The 21,596-nt window shown below is 43.0% G+C and overlaps 1 protein-coding gene across 1 annotated transcript in view; it reads left to right on the top strand.

The window, feature by feature from the left end:
* LIN7B (lin-7 cell polarity scaffold B) overlaps positions 1-21,596 on the top strand; it is a 192,910-nt gene that overhangs the window by 145,832 nt on the left and 25,482 nt on the right. The window contains exon 5 of the mRNA XM_089671607.1: positions 6,156-6,319. Coding sequence (XP_089527733.1) covers positions 6,156-6,319 — 164 coding nt within the window. The remainder of the gene's footprint in view (positions 1-6,155; positions 6,320-21,596) is intronic.

Genomic DNA, 21,596 nt, shown 5'->3' with positions numbered 1-21,596 from the left:
GCTGCTTGAACGACCGATTTTTCGTTTTTTTAAAGAAAAATCGGCCGGTTTTCTCCCCATCTATGGCCTGCATTAGTGTGTCTCTTGAGGCTCCTTTTTATCAGCACCTAATTCATGTAATTCTGAAGACAGGGACTGAGAAATGTGTGACACAGTAGTGCATGTTCTCAAGTTATAGTGAATATGTATCACTACAGTCAAAGAAGTAAATGTGTTGGATTCCTCAAAAAGTACATTTTTCAGATGTCAAGATTATTCAGATTAATACAAATAAGCTTAGCATCCATAAAAAAATATATATATAGTGTGTTTTTTTATTCTTTTGTTCACTGATGTGGAAATCGCATACAGGTTTGCACCACTGCAAAAAAGCCTGATTTTACAGGCCACAATTTTTGAGATATTGAGCAATAATTTGACATACCTAAAAAATACTTTGTGTGTGTATGTATGTATATTGGAGGGATGCAGAGGCAGACTGACCATTCGAACACTCGGGCACTGCCCGAGGGCCCAGGGTCAGTAGGGTGTCCCCTGAAATGCCTGTTACCTTTTTTAGGTGTGCTTTGAGTGGACATGATTAGGAAAGGCATAAGCCTGTCTATATAAGGTCCAACAGTTAACAGTGCATGTCAGAGTACAAACCAAGCCATGGAGCCCAAGGAATTGTCCGTAGACCTCCGAGACAGGATTGTATCAAGGCACAAATCTGGGGAAGGGTACAGAAAACTTTCTGCAGCATTGAAGGTCCCAAAGAGCACAGTGGCCTCCATCATCCGTAAATGGAAGAAGTTTGGAACCACCAGGAATCTTCCTAGAGTGGGCCGCCAGGCCAAAATGAGCAATCGAGGGAGAAGGGCCTTAGCCAGGGAGGTAACCTAACACCCGATGATCACTCTGAAAGAACCCCAGCATTTCTTTGTGGAGAGAGGAGAACCTTCCAGAAGTACAACCAGCTCTGCAGCACTCCACCAATCAGGCCTGTATGGTAGAGTGGCCAGACAGAAGCCACTCCTCAGTAAAAGGCAAATGGAAGCCCACCTGGAGTTTGCCAAAAGGCACCTGAGGGACTCTCAGACCATGAGAAACAAAACTCTTTGGTCTGATGAAACAAAGATTGAACTCTTTGGCCTGAATGCCAAGCGCCATGTCTGGAGGAAACCAGGCACCGCTCACCACCTGGCCAATACCATCCATACAGTGAAGCATGGTGGTGGCAGCATCATGCTGTGGGGATGTTTTTCAGCAGCAGGAACTGGGAGACTAGTCAGGACAAAAGGAAAGATAAATGCAACAATTTAAAGAGACATCATTGATGAAAACCTGTTCCAGAGCGCTCTGGACCTTAGACAGGGGCGACAGTTCATCTATCAACAGGACAACAATCCTAAGCACACAGCCCACATAACAAAGGAGAGGCTATGGGCCAACTCTGTGAATGTCCTGGGTGGCCCAAGCAGAGCCCAGACTTGAACCCGATTGAACGTCTCTGGAGAGATCTGCAAGTGACTGTGCACCAAAACTCCCCATCCAACCTGATGGAGTTTGAGAGGTACTGCAAAGAAGAATGGGAGAAATTGCCCAAAAATAGTTGTGCCTAGCTTGTAGCATCATACTCAAAATGACTTGAGGCTGTAATTGGTGCTAAAGGTGCTTCAACAAAATATTGAGCAAAGGATGTGAATACTTATGTATATGTGTTTTTATTTGTTTTTTATTTTTAATAAATTGCAAAGATTTCACAACGAACTTCTTTCACGTTGTCATTATGGGGTATTGTTTGTAGCATGTTGAGGAAAAAAATGAATTTAATCCATTTTGGAATAAGGCCGTAACATAACAAAATATTGCAAAAGTTAAGGGCTGTGAATACTTTCTGGATGCACTGTATTGATTGGTTTGCACAAAAGTTGTTGTGTCTACAAATGGCAGTATATATATTATTTTATACTAGTTTTATACTAGTAATGGCAGCGATCAGTGATTTGACACTTTGTGGGAACCAGTGACACTGATTCAGTGATTAGTGCTAAAATTATACACCGACACTGTACTAATAACACTAGCTGGGAAGGGGCTAAACATCTAGGGTGATCAAAGGGTGTGCCTAGCCAGTGTTTATGTGTTTACTATGTGCTGTTTTTACTAGTAAATCTGCTAGATTTATTCCCTGAATAAAATCTATCAGATCGCTGTTGACCTAACATAACTCTGTCTTGTTTACATAGGCAGAGCTGTGTTGTGTCAGATCAGCGATCAACAGGTGATGGCTCTCATCTAATGGATGGCACCTGTTGATTGGCTGCTGCTGTGTCCAACTACTGCAGAAGTGGCGCCCTGATTGCAGGTGCCCCCCAGTGGCGGAAGTGCAAAATCAGGTTTCTATACTTAATTTTGCACAGAATGTCTGCCTTGTAGCAGTAAACCTGCTCTAGGGCTGATGGCAAGTGGTTAAAAATTCCAAAGAATCTCATCCTTATAATGAAATTGTAAGGGAAATTGAATTTAGATGCACACCGATACTGGAAATTTTACACATTTTTCAAACCAATTCTAATACTTTTTGAGATTAGGCAATAATGGAGGCTTATTTCAGCCAGCAAATAAAACATGTATTTTTTTTAGGACACACTATTGAACTATTTAACTTATCGATGTACATTAACACTTTTTTTTTTATTATTTAGGATGAAGAGAGATGTTATATTTAGGCCAGTAATAATCAGACTGTTATTTTTTGACACACAATATAGAAATCATACTAATAAATAAGTAGATAATTGTGAGCGCACTATGAGCTGCTACGCACTAAGGTAACCAATAAACCTCAAACAGACAAAATGTGATAAAGTGCAGCGCTATAAATAAGTACATAAAAACCACTGGAGGGGCTGCATGGTTTTTAAGGTGCATGGAATACAACAGTGACTACAAAACAGCTTGCAAAGGATCTCTGATATCCAGGACCCAGTACAAACCAGATGCTTCAGGATTTAAGCCTATCCAGTGAGGGATTTCACTTCATTCTTGTCCAGACCTGGATGACCTTGATGACATCAGGATATTTATACCTAAATGCACATTTTATTATGCGCTCTGGTGAGTGTGCATTCTTCTCATTTTTTGACTGCACAAGCACCGAGATCTAGATAAACACAGGACTCCCGTTCACGTCACCAAGCACTTTATGAACTATTTAATATAGTGTTTTAATACATTATTATTTACACTTATTTATAGTGCTGCACTTTATCATAGAAATCATACTGATTTTCTGCACAGAAGGTAAAAGGCGCCCATCAGCAATTTGAGAGGGAGAGAGCAGACAGGCTTCGTCTATAAATCCAAAAATTAAATTTTTTTCTTCCTGGGACAAAGGAGAAATATGTTTTGTGGAATTAGAGGTAAAGAGAGAGATTAGGCAATTTTTATGTAAGGAACCGCTGTTAGGGCACAGTACTTTTTATAAAATTTCACAACTAAAGAACAGCATGAGGAAATATAATGTGTTGTCCTCTTTTAATGATAACACACTGCAGTTCAGCCAAAATATTTAATAATTAAACACAATATTCACCTACTTAATTAAACACAATATTAACCCAGCTCAAAATGGAACAATTCTACATCTGTAAGAAGTTTTGGAAAAATTTTATTTTCCATGTTAAAAGAGACAAAGCACCATAACAAAACACAAATATTCTTGAGGAGGAGAGGATTGACCCGTTCCAAAAATTTAAATTTTTGTGCTACCATTACACAGCCACAAAAATAGGTTTTGAGTGTTGAAGGTGCCCAAATACAATAATCCCACAGATAAAATACTTCAGAGCACAAGACAGACATTTTTAAATTGCACAGCATTTGTAGCTGTGAAACAACTGCTAAAAAATTAGACCGCCGCATTAGAATTGCTTTTGCAAAGAACAGCAGCAATGACCCTCTTTTAAGACGATAGTGGTAGCAGGCCTACAACAGTAGTGGGAGATGTTACCAGTGCCAGGTAGAGGGGGATGTGCTAATAGTTGTTGGGACTGAACTTGGCAATGGTGGAAGCATGTAAGATTTTTTGTAACCTGCAGCAGTGAAAGGAGAAAATGAAGATGGCAAGATCCGTCAAATGTTTAAACACCAACATCTACAGCAGTGGGTTTGGTAGCTGCTGCTGATCCAAGACTGGTTCATTTTCACACATTTCTGCCAGTCAACAGTGTCCATGGACAGACACACTTTTTTGTCTATCACATGGTCTCCCCCTGCAGTACTGAATGTATGTTCAGAGAGAACACAGGCTGCAGCCCTGTGGCTCAACTGTATACTGGGCAAACTCGGGACAGTGGTCCATGCTCATGACTTAGCAGTCAGAGTGTTCATCCATTCAGATGGTCACTACATCTGTTTTTAACCCCAGGTTATTGGCCATCATGTGATGGAGCTGCTGCCGATAGGTGCTTGCAGCAGACAGTTCTTTACACTGAGACTGAAAATGTATTTAAAGGCACTGCCACTCCTCTTTTACTGACAAGCTCTGGAAATTATTAACACAAGTTCCTCTGTAGGGCTTCCTCCAGTTGTTTAATCCTCTTTTACCTTTGCAAGGGTAGGATGAGCTCTGCGATTTTCCCCTCATAACATGGATCGAGGAGAGTTGCCAAGCAGTAATGGTCCCTTTGCTTGGTGCCACAAATCCTAGGCATCTAATCTTCTTGTCCTAGTGGGAGACTCAGTTTGTGTTACACAAAATGCTGCTAAAACAACTTTTAGATTTAAAAGCTTCTTTCATGCTCCCGGGGCGGACTGACAACTCATGGGGTCCCCGGACAATAGGAAATCATGGGGCCCCTGTGTCTTCGCTCACACTCAAACCACATCCCAAAAAAGCCTATGAAAGGTACCAGGGGCATCTCATGGGGCCCCCTACTGACCCCGGGCCCTCGGGCAGTGCCCGAGTGCCTAAATGGTCAGTTCACCCCTGCATGCTCCTGTCTGATTAAGCTTCACGTTGTACTGGGACTTGACTTTCCCTGAATTTATTGCAAAGCCATGCCAACTGCCATTCCACTGCTCAGTGCATCATTCTCAGCAACCAATAAGACCCTTTTCAGTGGCTAGTGGAATGATAGTTTGTATGTAGATTCCAGTCATGGAAAATCAGGCCCCATCTGAGCACACGGTAGGAATTAGAGATATGCAGGACAGATAGTTCACTGTTCTGAAATGTGAGGTCAAGAGCCCTCCACAATAAATGAAGGCACATTTATATAAATGCAATATGTTAGATACCAATTGGTAATGCTGTCATGAGATTCAAAATCTTTTGGAGGACAGACATTTTAAACACTGATATGACTGAGCTTCAAAATTTTGTAGCATTTGATAGCATTTCCAGGATTCAAGGAGTTGCTTGGTTCGTCGTGTAAAGGTACGAGATATTTGCCAAAGGTAATACATCGTAATTGGGTCCCAAGGTCTGGCAGGTTTGTCGTGTGGCACTCAAAAGGGAAAACCAATTGAAGCTGAAGTTGTGTAAGATTGATGTTCAGGTCTCTGGATTTATTTTGATTGACCTGAAATCCCAAGATTCAAATCTGGACAACAAGTTAGTTAAAAAGAGGATTATATTCCCAGCAAACATACAAATTGTATGCTGATATGTCCAGGTTGTTTCAGATAGAAGCTGCCAGTGGCTCAAGCACTAGGGCAAAGAGGAAGGGAGAGACCAAGCAACCCTGGGGTGTGCCTTTACAGATAGCAAGCTGCACTGAGTGAATCCTGCATAATAAATAAATTCCTTGGGATCGGCATAAAGTGCACACACCCACGTGCAAAAGTGTAAGTACGCTTTAAACACTGTGCCAGCCCCCAACAATTCTGGCAGTTTGACGATGGTATACCTGTGAAAAAAGAGTAATAGATTTCATTTAATATTTTACTGGATAGGCTTGTACTATTTCAGATTGACAGGACCTTTGAACACTTAACATAAAGTGTGGGTGATTTAATGCAGAAGAAAATGTCAAGAACAATCACCACAAAAAAAACTCCTAAAACCAATTACTATGCTAATAGGTTGTATACATGATATAAATTTACTTGTTATAAATCTATTGTAATATTCGAATATTATACCCATTTTGCTTCTCATCCCTCCGCAGAGTGTGGAAGGAGAACAACATGAGAAAGCAGTGGAGCTTCTAAAGGCAGCACAAGGGACAGTAAAGCTGGTTGTGCGCTACACCCCAAAAGTGCTGGAGGAGATGGAAGCCAGGTTTGAGAAAATGAGGACAGCCCGACGTCGGCAGCAGCAAAACAGCTACACGTAAGAGACAATGACTGGTTATAACTATGCTGTCCTCTCTGAATTTGCATTGGCTAAAACGAAGGGGTAGACAACCAGTGTTAATATCTATTAAAACCGAAATGGAAGTAAGTGGACAAGGAAGTAAGTAGACAAAGTAAGATCTACAGAACAGGTATTCTCAGAAATTCCCTCTTGTAGATACTTAATACTTTATCTTTTACTTCTTCATCATTGTCCCTGTGTAATCTATTATAGTCACTGTGCCTCTTAAAGAAGATTGTACTCTGGGAGAATTATTGTGTCATACCTAGCAATAAGCAAATCAGCCTAGATTCCACTCTTGGGCTGTTTGGTGAATTGTGCTCAAAATTCAAGCTTTGACACAAATTTCACTGAAGTCTATGGAGTAGGAACAATCTTGGCATCGAGTTCTGGTCATTTGTAGGACTAATAAAAAAGTATGGAATTGATTTTTAATGCCTGTATTTGGGAAGATACTTGATAGTTTGATAAAGAACAATATAAAAGAATTTAGCCAGGTAACACTAATAAAAATAATAGTCAGCAAAAATTTACAAAAGACCAACATTTTCAAACAAATGTACCTTTTTATGAGGAAGTTAGGAGGAAGACAAAAGAGTGACTGTGTATATAGTATGCCTAGCTTTTGCTAATGTATTTTACAGAGTTCCCCACAGGCAGCTATTGTGTAAAGTTACCTCAGTGTTAAGCACCGCCTGGCGGTGTCTCTAGCAGCCCACAGCACGGGATTCCTCAGGGCGCAGGGTCTAAGTCCCAATCTGCTTATTCACCAGGGCCCCTGATGGTGGGGATGGACTTGGAGCAGACTGAGACCAGGTCACGACCCCTGAGTACGTCCGGCAATGGTAGAGAGCGTGCGAGGAAAGGAGCCTGACGTGAAGAGGCTGGCAGACCTGGTAACAGGGACAGATCCGTGCAGGATGGATGGATCGTCTGGGTAACGTAAGGCGTAGTCAGGCAGGCCAGGTCAGCAACGTGTGGGCAGCGAGGTGCCGGAGGAGCATGCAGAGAATGGTCAATGTCATGAGCCGGGTTCAGTAACTAGCAGGCAGCGTGGTACAGAGTATCAGACAGAAGGATGGTCAGGCACGCCATGGGTTAAACAGGAGAAGGTCAGCAGGGTCAGGAACAATGCAGAGGTCGGCAACAGAAGATTCACAGGATCAGATATCAGGAACAGGGCAGATAAGACCAAACGGCAATTTGACATACCTCCTGTCCTGTTTAAATAGCCCGCCCTGCGCTGTCATTGGTGCCAGGTGCGTGTCCGCGATCACAAGTGCGCATGCGCGGCTGTCGCGATCGCCCAGGTCCCGCTGCTTGCTGGCTAGAGAGCATCGGTGTTCTGCGCATGCGCCGCCCAGCGCATCGCCGCAGAACCACCGATTCCTGACATTGCCCCCCCCCCTACGGGCAGCCGCCGGATGCCCAATTGTTCTCTCCTGTGTGGGTGATTACAAGAAAACTCCCGAATTAGTCTAGAGGCATGGATGTTCTGGGCTGGTTCCCATGAGTTTTCCTCCGGGCCGTAGCCTTTCCATTTAATGAGTAATTGGGTCTGGCCTCTCCTTTTCCTGCAATCTAGAATTGTTTCGACCTCAAATTCCTCTTCCCCATCAATGTTAATGACCTCCGGAGGTCTAGATCTCTGGTTCAGGAATGGATCCGGTGCCGCGGGTTTCAACAAGGACACGTGAAAAACTGGGTGTATTTTAAAGAATTCGTGGAGTACGAGTTCATATGCCACCTCGTTAATTTTCCGTTTCACCTTGAATGGACCCATGAATTTTGGTCCTAATTTCCTTGATGGGCAAGACATTTTCAGTTTTGTTGTGGCTAGCCAGACCTGGTCCCCAGGGTGCAGAACAAGTTCGCCTCTCCTCCTCTTATCGAAGGCCTTTTTACTATCTTCTTGGGCTCTTGTGATAGCCTCCTGTAGAACCTTGTTATTCGCTGAGAAGAACTGTAACATATCCTGTGTAGCTGGTACTGGACTCTCTGGAATCGTGTTGGGTAGAAATGTGGGATGGAATCTGTAATTGGCGAAAAATGGAGATTGTTGAGTAGCAGAGTGGCTTGCATTGTTATATGCGAATTCGGCCAGTGGTAAGAGAGTCAGCTAATCCTCCTGGAGGAAAGAAGTGTAGCACCGGAGATACTGCTCCAGAGTCTGGTTTGTGCGTACCGTCTGCCCGTTGGTCTATGGATGGTATGCCGAAGATAACGACAGCTTGATTCCCAGGGTCTCGCACAGTGCTCTCCTGAATTTAGAGGTGAACTGAATCCCCCTATCTGAGATGATGTCCTTTAGGACCCCATCAAATCTTACCACTTCCTTCACGAAGACTTGTGCTGTCTCTGCAGCTGATGGCGTGTTCCTCAGAGGCAGGAAATGGGCCATTTTGGACAGGCGTGGGAGCTCCACGATGAAGTCGACGGAAATCATCTCCCATGGCCTGTTAGGTATGGGTAAGGGTCGTAGCAGACCCCAAGCCTTGCTCCTGGAGGGCTTGTTTCTCTGGCAGACCGCACAGGTTTTCACATACGCTTCACAATCCTTAGTCATGCTGGGCCACCAGAACACACGTTGCAGCAGTTCCAATGTCTTCCGTACCCCGAAGTGGCCAGCCAAAGGATGATCATGGCAGTGACCCAAAACTGCGGTACAGGACTCTTCGGGCACCATGATCCATCCCTCCTTCCACCAAAGTCCTTCCTTACTTTGCAATGAAACTCCGACCGTAGCTCGGTCTGTAGAGCAAGGAAATTCCCAATAGACAGGATGGTGTCCGGTTTGTGGGGTTCTTCAGGGTCTTCAAACATACGCGAGAGTGCGTCGGGTTTTGTGTTCTTTGATCCCGGCCTGTATGTGATGTGGAACACAAACCTCGAGAAAAAGATTGCCCACCTAGCCTGACGTGGCCTCAAGCGCTTCGCCATCCTCAGGTACTCCAGATTTTTGTGGTCCGAGAAAATCAGGATTGGATGTGTGGCTCCCTCCAGTAGGTACCTCCACTCCTCTAATGCTGCCTTGATGGCCAGAAGTTCCCGGTCCCCAATATCATAATTCCTCTCCGCAGTTGAAAGTTTTCTGGAGAAGAAGGCCCCAGGGTGCATCAGTTCCTTGACACCCTTCCTCTGGGATAGCACAGCCCCTACCGCGTTCTCAGACGCGTCTACCTCCAGAATTTAGGGCAACGAGTAATCCGGGTGGCTCAGTATGGGGGCCTCGGTGAACAGCCTCTTCAAGGACTCGAAGGCCATCTGTGCCTCAGATTACCACCTAAAACGCAACCCTTGTCTGGTGAGTTGGGTGATGGGGGACACGAGGCCTGAAAAGTTTTTTTATAAATTTTCTATAAAAATTGGCGAAGCCAATGAATCGCTGCACACCCTTCTTGTCCACCGGCACCAGCCATTCCAGAATCGCAGAGATCTTTTGGGGGTCCATGGCTACTCCAGTGGTGGAAATGATTAGACTCAAGAAGGAAATGCTGTGTTGCTCAAAACTGCACTTCTCTGCCTTTGCGTACAGCCCATGTTGACGGAGCCGTCCCAGCACACTTCTAACGTGACCTCTATGCTCTTCCAGGGACGCAGAGAAAATCAGGATGTCATCTAAATAGATGACCACAAAAACGTCCAGAAAATCTCTGAACACATCATTGGTGAAGTGTTGAAAGGTTGCTGGGGCATTACACAGACCGAAGGGCCACACCAAATACTCGAAATGCCCAAACCTAGTACGGAAGGCTGTCTTCCACTCATCTTCCTCCCGAATGCGGACCAAATTGTAAGCCCCCCGTAGATCCAATTTTGTGAAAATGGATGCTGTTCTGAGCCTCTGAAATAATTCTGGCACCAAGGGAAGTGGGTAGCGGTTCTTTACCGTGATCTTATTTAGTTCCCTGTAGTCCACGCAGGGTCTCAGGGATTTATCTTTCTTCTCAACAAAGAAAATTCCCGCCCCGGCCGGGGACATGGCTGGTATACCAACCCTGGCTTATTCGTCCTTTAATGGCTCAGACAAACCTTTGCGGAACTGGTGGCGCAGGGCCGCATCGTTCAACTGCGTATCCCCCATCCAACGCCTGAATTCTGCCGCATACTCTTCGGCCGCCCTACGACCCTGTCGGAGTGTTTGTAGGGCCGATTCGGCCAAAGCTGTTCGTTGTGGGTCATCATAAAGAAGTGCCATTGCCACAAAGAAGGTTAAAACCGACTCCAGCTGTGGTTGACGGGTCTCCAGTAAATGGTGGGCCCAGGCCTGGGGTTCGTCCTGCAGCAGCGAAATGACAAATCCCACCTTCACGGATTCCGTGGAAAATGTCCATGGCTGCAGACTGAAGTAGAGCTGGCAGGCATTGCGGAAGGCCCTGAACTTAGTGCGGTCCCCATTGAACTGCTCCGATGTAGGCACACGAGGTTCTGGTACAGGCATAGAGGCTGTGGCTCCGGCAGGCGTTTCCGGGAGGCTTCCGGCCGACGATGAGGGACCCGAATCTTGGGATGCAGGGGCGGAAGTAGTCAACGTCTGAATCCGTCCTTCCAAGTGGGTATAACCCTCCTGCAGCGTCTTTACTGCCTGGGTTAGTGCCGCCAGGTGCTGGCATATATCCTCCAATGGGGATGGTCCTCTTCCAGGCTCCGACATTTGGCCGTTTGGTACTGTTAAGCACCGCCTGGCGTTGTCTCTAGCAGCCCACAGCACGGGATTCCTCAGGGCGCGGAGTCTAAGTCCCAATCTGCTTATTCACCAGGGTCCCTGATGGTGGGGATGGACTTGGAGCAGACTGAGACCAGGTCGCGACCCCTGAGTACGTCCCACAATGGTAGAGAGCGTCATCAGAGGTGTGCAGGGAAAGGAGCCTGACGTGAAGAGACTGGCAGACCTGGTAACAGGGACAGATCCGTGCGGGATGGATGGATGATCTGGGTAACATAAGGCGTAGTCAGGCAGGTCAGCAACGTGCGGGCAGCAAGGTGCCGGAGGAGCAGGCAGAGAATGGTCAAGGTCACGAGCCGGGTTCAGTAACTAGCAGGCAGCGCGGTACAGAGGATCAGACAGAAGGATGGTCAGGCAAGCCAGGGGTTAAACAGGAGACGGTCAGCGGGGTCAGGAACAATGCAGAGGTCAGCAACAGAAGATTCACAGGATCAGATATCAGGAACAGGGCAGATAAGACCAAACGGCAATTTGACATACCTCCTGTCCTGTTTAAATAGCCCGCCCTGCGCTGTAATTGGTGCCAGGCGCGTGTCCGTGATCACGAGTGCGCATGCGCGGCCGTCGCGATCGCCCAGGTCCCGCTGCTCGCTGGCTAGGGTGCATCGGTGTTCTGCGCATGTGCCGCCCAGCGCATCGCGGCAGATCCACCGATTCCTGACACTCAGGTTCACATATGTGCGGCCCGCGATTTGCACGGGCATGAGAGCCCATTCATTTGAATGGACTCCTGTGCCCCGGGACACACAGAGAAGAAGTCCCTGCACTACTTAGGAAATCTCAGCCTGCACGGGAACCAAGGTTCCCAGTACGGTTGTGATTTCCAGTTCGGGCGGCATGTCAATTAATGGCATCCGCCTGCGAGTCCCGCATTCCTCTGTGTGGGTGGTGCAGCTGCAGGTATTTGTGCGGGTCCCGCAGCGGCACGACCTGCACAGGTGTGAACCAGGGGTTACACTTGGGAATAAAATTGAGACAGGTTTTCTGTAGGTCTAAAATCAAGGTAGTCCTGGGTATCCCTTTTTTCAAGCATTCCTATGTTCAGACATAATTTTTTGGTGGATTCTAGCTATTATTATAATTCTCTTGTTTCAGTAGGGAATTAACTCTAGTTAAAAAAATCACCTCCTATTGAATTGGCAGAGTAATAAAAAATTTCTGGTATTAGAAGTATAAATGCTGTTATTTTTACCCATGAGGTTTCAGGTATGGATACTTTTTTGGCTTCTCTTTGTAATTGCTGCAGCAAGTGGTCATACTTTTATCTGTAAAGAAGAGGGGAAGGGGAGATAAATTTGATTCTTAAATAAGACATTTTTTCGGTACCCCATAAGTATGGGGATTGGCATTTACATTGTATGTAGAGGTTGAAACCTGTGTGTAAAATTGGTTATTTAGTGTTATATATTTTGTAATATGAAACTGAGCAAAATACTTGTAGAGTTGTCTTTACAGAAACAGGGAAAGAGGCGGTTTTGTAAGAGTATCTGTGAATAGTCCTATTTTGTGACAACAGTTTATCTGAATTTTATTTGTGGGTGTTGTTTGCTTGTTTCAGCCAGGGTTCCATTTCCACAAAAAAAATAAAGGGTGATAATGGATACCCGTGATGGCTTCTGTTTGAGATAAGGAATAGTTTAGCGGTATATACTTTACCTGGGTGGAAGGTAAAGAATACAGTGCTTTAAATGGCTGAACAGTACAATCAAATCCAAATGTTTTCAGTACCTGTGTCAAATATCCCCAATGCAGTCTAAACAAACGCCTTTTCTGATTCCAAAGCTAAGAACAGAGAAGGTGTTTGCTGAAATTCTGCATTTCAGATCATGTTTGTGAACCTTCTGGTGCCTGCCTTCTTTGACTAAATTCACTTGAACAGGTTTAACTAACTGGGGAATCATGTTCAATAGATGTTGAACCATAATTTTAGCGTACATTTTAGATCACTGTTCAGCAGTGAGATTGGTCTACAGTTTTGAGGGGAATCCAGCTCTTTGCCTTGTTTCCAGCTTTGTTACAGATTAGGATTAAACAAGAGAATAATATGTCTAGAAATTGTTTATGATACTCTCCTAAGAAGCCATCAAGCTCCAGCATTTTGTTATTGGGTAAGGATTGTTTTATTACATGGGCAGCACAGTGGCAATGGGCATCCCAGGGGCTAAATGGTTAGCATTACGCCTGGCAGCACTAGGGTCGTTGTTTTTTTTATTATAAATATTTATTAATTTTCCAACCAAGTACAAATCAAAATCACTTTCTTCAATTAAAAAGACATCCAATCAATATCTTCCCCTTGACATAATTTATCTATATCCCACTCCCCCCCCTCCACTCCCCCCCCTCTCCTCACTCCTCCCATCCCCTCCCCCCCCCTCCCCACTCTGCACTTCTCCTCTATCCCAAACTTTTCTATTATTTCTAAAGTCCATTTCTAAAATCCATTTTATTTCAAGGGGTATAAGTCTTCATATATTTCACTTTTTCTCTATATTCTTCCCATTTTTTCCATTTTATATAATAAATCTCCATCTTATCTATATGCATATAATACAATCTTTCTATCCCGCAGATCCGATTCCTCCTCTGTCGGCACCTCCTTTTTTTTTCAAAACCTAGGTATCAGACTTTTTGCTGCACTCAGAAAGTGCCACACCCCCGAATCCTTATATAATCTCACTGAAAGCTCTGTGATTGGGAGAAGACATAGTTCTGGATTTAATCTAATCTTAATCTCGGTAATTTTCCTTACTAAGTAAACTATTTTCTGCCAAAACTCTTGTATCTTTAAACACTCCCACCATATATGATATGGCGTGCCCACCTCTCCACACCCTCTCCAACACAATAGTGAAATCTCCCAATTCAATTTGTGCTCCACATTTGGTGTGATGTGCCATCTCACTAAACACTTATAATTTAACTCCACTTCCCGCATACTAATATTTTCGTGAATTAATCTAAACATTTTCCTCTGCTCCTCCTCGTCTATTTCCCTTCCCATATCTTTTTCCCATTTCTCTATATATATTAATTTTGTGCCAGTGTCTAACTCCATTAATATCTTGTGTATTTTTGCAATTCCATGTTTCCCATCCCCCCGTGTTTCTAATAATCTTTCAAATGGATTCCACTCTTTTCTAGTTCTCACAGGTTTTGGGAGACTTCCAAAAAAATATTTCAATTGATGATATCGTAGCTCGTCCATTCAACTAAAAACTTTTCCCATTTTCTTCTCCAATTCTCTATATGATCCTAATTCCTCACCCACCATTAAATCCCTCAATTGTGCATTCTGTTTTATGATCCATTTCCCTGTGATATCTTCCTTCCCAGGGGCAAAATGTTCTGTATTCCTTAGTGGCATTAACTGTGAATTAAAAACCCATCCCTTTTGTCTGTGTAACATTTCCCAAACTCTTAAAACATTAGAAGTGTACAAACTAGTGTTAACACCTAATCCTCTATATTGTGCAGGCATCCATACAATCCTACTTAAATTTGTTCCACTCAGTGTATTTTCAATTTTAACCCAGCTTTTCCCTGGGTTATGAGTCCAGTGAAAAATTCTCGCAATTTTCACCGCTTTATAGTATCTCTTAAAGTCCGGTACTCCTAAACCACCTCTCTCTTTATTTCTGGTCAGCATTTCATAACATATTCTAGGTTTTTTATTCTTCCATATATATCCCGAAATCATTTTTCTAAGTGTTTTATAAAAGATCTCTTCCCCAATCTCTTCAGCTCCTCCTTAATCTAATTTAATAGTGAAATATAGTTAACTTTATACATATTTTTAATTGAGGCAGACAGTTTTATCCCGAGGTACTTTAATTCTTTTTCTCTCCAAACACAAGGAAATTCTTCCTGTTTTTTTTTCTTTTTCACTATTTTTAAGATTTATATTTAAAATTTCAGTTTTTGTTGGATTAATTTTTAATTTAATAATTCCCCATATTCCTTCAATGTTTTCACTAAGTTTGGAAGTGATATCCTAGGGTTTCCAACATAGAACATCAGATCGTCCGCGTAGGCCGCCACCTTATGTTCTCTATTTCCTATCTTTATTCCCTTTATATCTGTGTTCTTCCTTATCGTAGACAGCAGTGGCTCCAACGATAAAACATACAACAGTGGAGATAGTGGGCATCCCTGCCTTGTTCCATTTGACATCCTGAAAAGCTCCGATCTTCCTCCATTAACCATGATAGCGGCTGTAGGCCCTCTATACAACTTACCAATCCACTTCCTCATTTTATCCCCCAGCCCTATCACCTCCAGGGTATCCATCATAAATCCCCAACTCACTCTATCAAATGCTTTCTCGGCGTCAATTGACAGCAGTACTACTGGGGTTTTCCCTTTTTTACCTTCCTGTATAAGCAACAGTGATCTCAATCCGTTGTCTCTACCCTCTCTTCCCGGGACAAACCCCACCTGATCCCCATGTATCCACTCCGGCATCAAGTCCTTCAGTCTATTTGCCAGAACCTTTGCGTATAATTTAGTGTCTACATTCACCTGCGCAATTGGTCTATAACTTGCACACTGAGAGGGGTCCTTATCTTCCTTATGAATTAAAACTATATTAGCCTGTAAGGATTTTCCCCTTATCTCCATCTCACCTCCCAAAGCATTCATATATATCTTCAGTTTGGGTATTACCAACTCTTTATGTTTTTTATAGTATTTTACAGTATACCTATCTGGGCCCGGGCTTTTCCCCACCGCGGTATTTTTTAGTGCTATTTCTATTTCCTCTGACGTAATTTCTGATTCTAAGGAGTTCAATTGCATTTCACTTAATTTTGCTAGACCTGCATTTTTTAAGTATGTTCTCCTTTTCTCTCTATTTACTTTTTCAACTTTATTAAAAGTGTCCTGGGGTATGATGTTATACAGCTCACTATAATATTCCTTAAATACTCTAGCGATATCTTTAGTTGAGTGCACCATTTCACCCTTGGAATTTCTTATTTTTTCTATATAATTCCTATTTTTCTTTTTCCTTAGAGTTCTCATTAAATACTTTCCTGGCCTATCTCCCCATCTGTACCTTTCACTTATTACTTTATTAAAGACTCTTATTTTCTCCTCTTCCATTACATTCTTTAGTTCTTCTTTCTTCTTTCTTATTCTCTGCATTGTCTCCTTAGATATTTTTCTTTTATGAGCCTGTTCAAGATCAAATATTTCACTTAGGAGTTTATTAATCTTTTCCCTCCTTTCTCTTTTCTTTTTTGCCCCTATTGCAATTAATATCCTCTAATATAGGCCTTGTGGGCTTCCCACACTGTTGCAACCGACACGTCCTCTGTATCATTCTCCTCAAAGAATCTTTTAATTTCCATCTCAATCTTACGATCGATCTCTTCATCCAGCAGAAGTGCCTCATTCATCCGCCATACAAACCCTCCTCTCTCTTCTCTACCCCATCTTGACTTCATTGCAACTGAAGCATGATCTGATAAGGAGCTTCCTCCAATTTTTGATTCTACCACAAACTCTATCATTTGATGTTCTACCAATATGTAATCCAATCTAGAGTAAGTCTCATGTACATGTGAGAAAAATGTATAAACTCTATCTTTCATATGTCTAATTCTCCATATATCCACCAATTGGTATTCATACAACGATTTCTTTAATAAACTCAAGGACCTGCTCTTCTCCCTCCTCACACAAGAGGTAGTATCCATCCGTGGGTCCATTCAGATATATAAGTCCCCTGCCACTATCAGATGACCCCTTTTGAAATCCATCAGCCTCTTCAATACTTCTCTCAGGAATATCTCCGGTTTCTTATTTGGACAATATATACTAGCTACTGTACACTCGGTTTCCTGCAATTTACCCCTCAAGAACAAAAACCTTCCCTCCGGATCCGTTATTCTCTTCTCCACCTCAAACCTTATATTTTTTGCAAAGCCTATAGCAACCCCTTTTGCTCTTTTATATTTAAATGTTTTTATTGAAAAGTTTTTGAAATATACAACATAACAGAGAACAGAAAACAGCAGTAAACAAGGTTCACTATTAATATAGAAAATGATATCGATAAGAAAAGATGGAGTGGAGGTACCCCGCCAACTGGCCGGGGTAGATATTAAAGTCTCAGCTTGGTTACATGAGAGGTATGCTCCAATATTGTGAACCTTGTTGAAACCTTGGTAGATATTTATATGGGGAAATTAGAAGGGGCAAAGGGAAGGAAAGGGGGGGGAAGTGAAGGCACCTAAATACTCGGGATCGTGCAATTTGGATGTTATAAGATCATTTTATTACACAATTGGGGTTCTGTAGCCAGCGAGTCCAATGAGTCTCAAATTTATGATAGGAGGAGTTGTGGAGGGCTGTTCTTCTCTCCATCTCACACAGAAAGTTAAGGTCAGTTAGTAATCGGTGTAAGGAGGGAGTGGTGATAGATCGCCATAACCTGGTGATGTTGAGCTTTGCAGCTGACAAGATGTGTATTGTAATAGTGCGTGAAGATAGTGGTAATTTGTCTATGCCAATATGTAGGAGCGCTAGAGTAGGGTTTGGAGAAACTGATGTCTTTGTAATGGAGGAGATTATCTGGAAAACTTGGTTCCAGTAGGAGGTGAGAGATTTACACGTCCACATTAAATGGAGAAGTGAGCCTGTTTCACCACAATGTCTCCAGCAAGATTGGGAAAGTTGAGGGTAGAATAAGGACAGTTTAACGGGAGTTAAGTACCATTGGTGAATTATTTTCAAATATGCTTCCCAATGGGAGCTGCATTTTGAGGCTTTGAACGTGATGGTGAAAGTTTTCTCCCACGTATTGGGAGATATGGGCTGGGAGAATACCTTTTCCCAGTTCGCAAGGGAGGATGTGTATGTAGTAAATTGTGCTTCAACTTGAGCTGTGTAAAAAGTTGATATACCTTTTTTTGGGTAAATTGTCCTTTGGAAGAATTGTTGTGCTGTCGCTGGGATTTTTATGTGGAGTGGTACCTGTACTTTGTACAAGATATGGGTTATACGTAAATAGGTGAAATGTTCAGTGGCCGGGATTTGGTATTTTCCTCGAATAGTCTGAAAGGAATCTAATGTATTTTTAGTGTATAAGTCTTGTATATTCAGTATTCCATGGTTTATCCATAGAGTTAGGTTTAAGTGGGAGTGGGAATTTGAAGGTTATCTTTGCGTAATTGATTATGGGCAATAAAGTCATACCAAGCTAGTAAGGAAGCTTGTATACAAGGGTGGTCGTGTAGATTTGTAGGGTATGCTCCACGGGGTATAAATAATAAGTCTGACGAGGTGTGCGGTAGGAATATAGAAGTTTCCATCATAGTCCAGGTTTTGCTTATTGTGGGCTGCCTCCAAAAGAAGAGCTGATCAAGTAGAGCGGCATGGTAGTATGATTTCACATGAGGGAGACCCGCTCCGCCTCTGGAGGGTGGGCGAATTAGAAGGTTTGTGGCACACCTGGGCTTTTTCGAGTTCCAAAGGAATTTGTTCAATATTGCCTGGAGTTTCGTGAAGAAAGTGTGAGGGGCTGGGATAGGGAGAGTGCGAAAGATGTAGAGTATCTTGGGTAGTATAGACATTTTAACTGTCGCCATTCTACCTAATGTCGAGAGGGTAGTGGTGCGTAATCCTTTAATTTCTTGCGGGATAGATTCAAGTAGTGGTGTAAAATTAGCATTATAGAGTTGGTTTGTCCTTGCAGTAAGTTTAATTCCCAAATATGGGATGCTAAGTTTTTCCCAAGTAAAAGGGAAGTGTTTAGAGAGTAGACTTTGGGTGATTTCAGGCGTGTGTAAGTTCAATATAGATGATTTAGGCTCATTGAGCTTGTAGTAAGATACGGATGCGTAATTTTGAATATGCATTCGTATCGATTTGAGGGAATTGTATGGATTAGTGACCATTAGGATAATGTCATCTGCAAATAGGCTGATCTTGTGTTCGGAATTTAGGAATTTGATTCCCGTGAAATTAGGGTCATTTCTGAGGTTGGTTGCTAGTGGTTCAATGAGTAGGGCGAAAATTATAGGGGACAATGGGCATCCTTGCCTAGTGCCGTTGGAGATGTAGAAGGGTTGAGATAGTGTGCCATTGGTTAGAACTCTGGCTGAAGGTTTAGAGTAGAGGGACATAATAGCTGATAACATCCAATCAGATATTCCAAATTTTTGGAGTGTATGCGACATAAACTGCCAATGGATTCGGTCAAATGCTTTTTCTGCATCAAGCGATAGTAGAAGAGAAGGTTGGGCATCTGATTCAAGGTGGTGTATTAGGGATATGATACGTCTAGTGGCGTCAGGCGCTTGTCTACCAGGAATAAATCCCACTTGGTCTGGGTGAATTAGGGTCGGTAGGTGGGGGAGTAGTCTGAGGGCGATTATTTTAGCGTATATTTTTATATCCGTGTTAAGAAGCGAGATTGGTCTGTAATTTTTTACTAGTTGGGGGTCTTTGCCAGGTTTCGGTATAGTAGTAATTATTGACTGTAGCATTTCTTGGGGAAATTCCCCGGAGGAGGCGACATGATTATATAGGACAGATAAATGCGAGTTAGGATTGGGGGCAAATGTTTTGTAGTATTCATTTGTGAAACCATCATTCCCTGGTGATTTGTTTAAAGGGAGGGTACGAATGATTCTCCCAACCTCATCAGGAGAAATTGGTATGGATATAGATTCAAGTTGAGAGGGAGTTATGCGTGGGAGATTAGTGTTATGTAAAAATTGTTCTATTAAATGCATTGTTGGCTGGGTTGTATTGGTGTCATCTTTTAAGTTATATAGTGTCTGATAATAGGCCGCGAAGGCATTGGCTATATCTCGGGGGTTTGTCAAGGTGACGTGCGAGATAGGGTGTCGAATGATAGGTATTTTGGTTTTAAGTCGTTTTTGTTTAATGATCTTGCTAAGAAGCGAGTTTGCTTTGTTACCGAGTGCATAGAATTTGGCTTTCGATCTTTGCAGGTTGGCGTCATATGTATGAAGTAAAATGGTGTGCAATTTATTTCTATCGGAGTTTAGTGTCGCGGTTGTGGAGGGAGTAGGATGTCGTTTATTGAGTTGTTCGTTTAGACGAATGGAGGTCATGAGTTGGTCGATTTGTTGGGATCGTTGTCTCTTAATGCGGGAGTTTAATTGTATGAGGATACCTCTCATGTAGGCCTTGTAAGCCGGCCAGAGTGTGGTGATGGATATATCAGGGGTGACATTGGTATCAAAAAAGAGTTTGTGAGCGTCATGAATATGCTTCTGATTCTCCGGTGACGTCAGGAGTGAGGAGTTGAGTCTCCAAATAGGTGGTATCGCCATATTTTGATCATCATCTAGTGATATTTGGATTGGGGCATGGTCGGACCAAGTTATAGTCTCTATTTTGGATGACGTCACATGTTGTAATGTCCATTTGTCCGTTATAAACATGTCTCTTCGTGAGTATGAGAGATGTGGGGGAGAGTAGTAAGTATAGTCTCTTTCAGATCCGTGTTGACATCTCCAGATATCATATAAGTCATTGTCATGAAGAAATTGGTTAAGGGTCGGTTTTGTGGATTTCGAGGTGGAAGACGAGTCTATGTCCGAGTTACCTACAATATTGAAGTCTCCACCCATGATGAGTTTCCCTTGTTTAAGTGAAGAGATGACTTTGTAGAGTTTACGGTAGAAACGTAGTTGTTTGCAGTTCGGGCCATAGACATTCACTAAAGTATGAATCTTGTCGTTTATTTTACACACCAATATATGGTAGCGGCCTTGTGGGTCCGCCGTCTGTGATAGGATACTGAATGAGAGAGAGTCATTAATGGCCGTAATCACTCCATTTTTCTTTTTGGGGTTAGTTGCCATGAACAGCTGAGAAAAACGATGAAGGTACAGTTTGGGTATCTTTTGGGTAGCGAAGTGTGTTTCCTGTATGAAGAGTATGTCCGCTCGCAACTTCCTTGCTTCTTTGGATAGTAGTGATCGTTTATATGGTGAATTTAGGCCACGTACATTTAAAGATGTAATATTAATCATTGGGAAGCATGGTTTCCAGCTTTTCCGTAATCTGGTGTGTAATTTGAGAGAAGCATAGGGTATTGTGTTTTCCAAGAAAATAGGAATTCAGATGGGGGTGATAGGATGGACGATCGATCGGAGCGTTGAGGAAAGTGTTCCATGAGTAGTCGAGGTGAATAACACTTGAGTCTTGAGTAGGAGTCCAGTGGTGCCAAGGGGAGGGAAAGGGTAGGATAGAGAGAACACTAAAAAAACACTTGCAAAAAATGCAAGTATGTTGAGTATTATTATTATTATTATTATTATTACTACGAGTTTATATAGCGCCAAAGGGTTTGCTCAGCGCTGTACAATAGGGGGGACAATACATGGCACAGTACAACAACAACAAACAATGTACGAGGGGTAAGAGGGCCCTACTCTTACGAGCTTACAGTCTAGGAGGGAGGGGGTAAAAGGTACAGTAGGAAGTGGCTGAGGGGGATGAAGTGGTGGGAGGAATGAGGGAGGATGGCCGTTAGGTGAGGGTGGG

This window comes from Staurois parvus, unplaced genomic scaffold, assembly GCF_062004578.1.
Source record: "Staurois parvus isolate SC_StPar_1 unplaced genomic scaffold, SC_StPar_1.0 ptg000108l, whole genome shotgun sequence".
Taxonomy (NCBI): domain Eukaryota; kingdom Metazoa; phylum Chordata; class Amphibia; order Anura; family Ranidae; genus Staurois; species Staurois parvus.
This window is presented reverse-complemented; position numbering and strand designations above follow the sequence as displayed.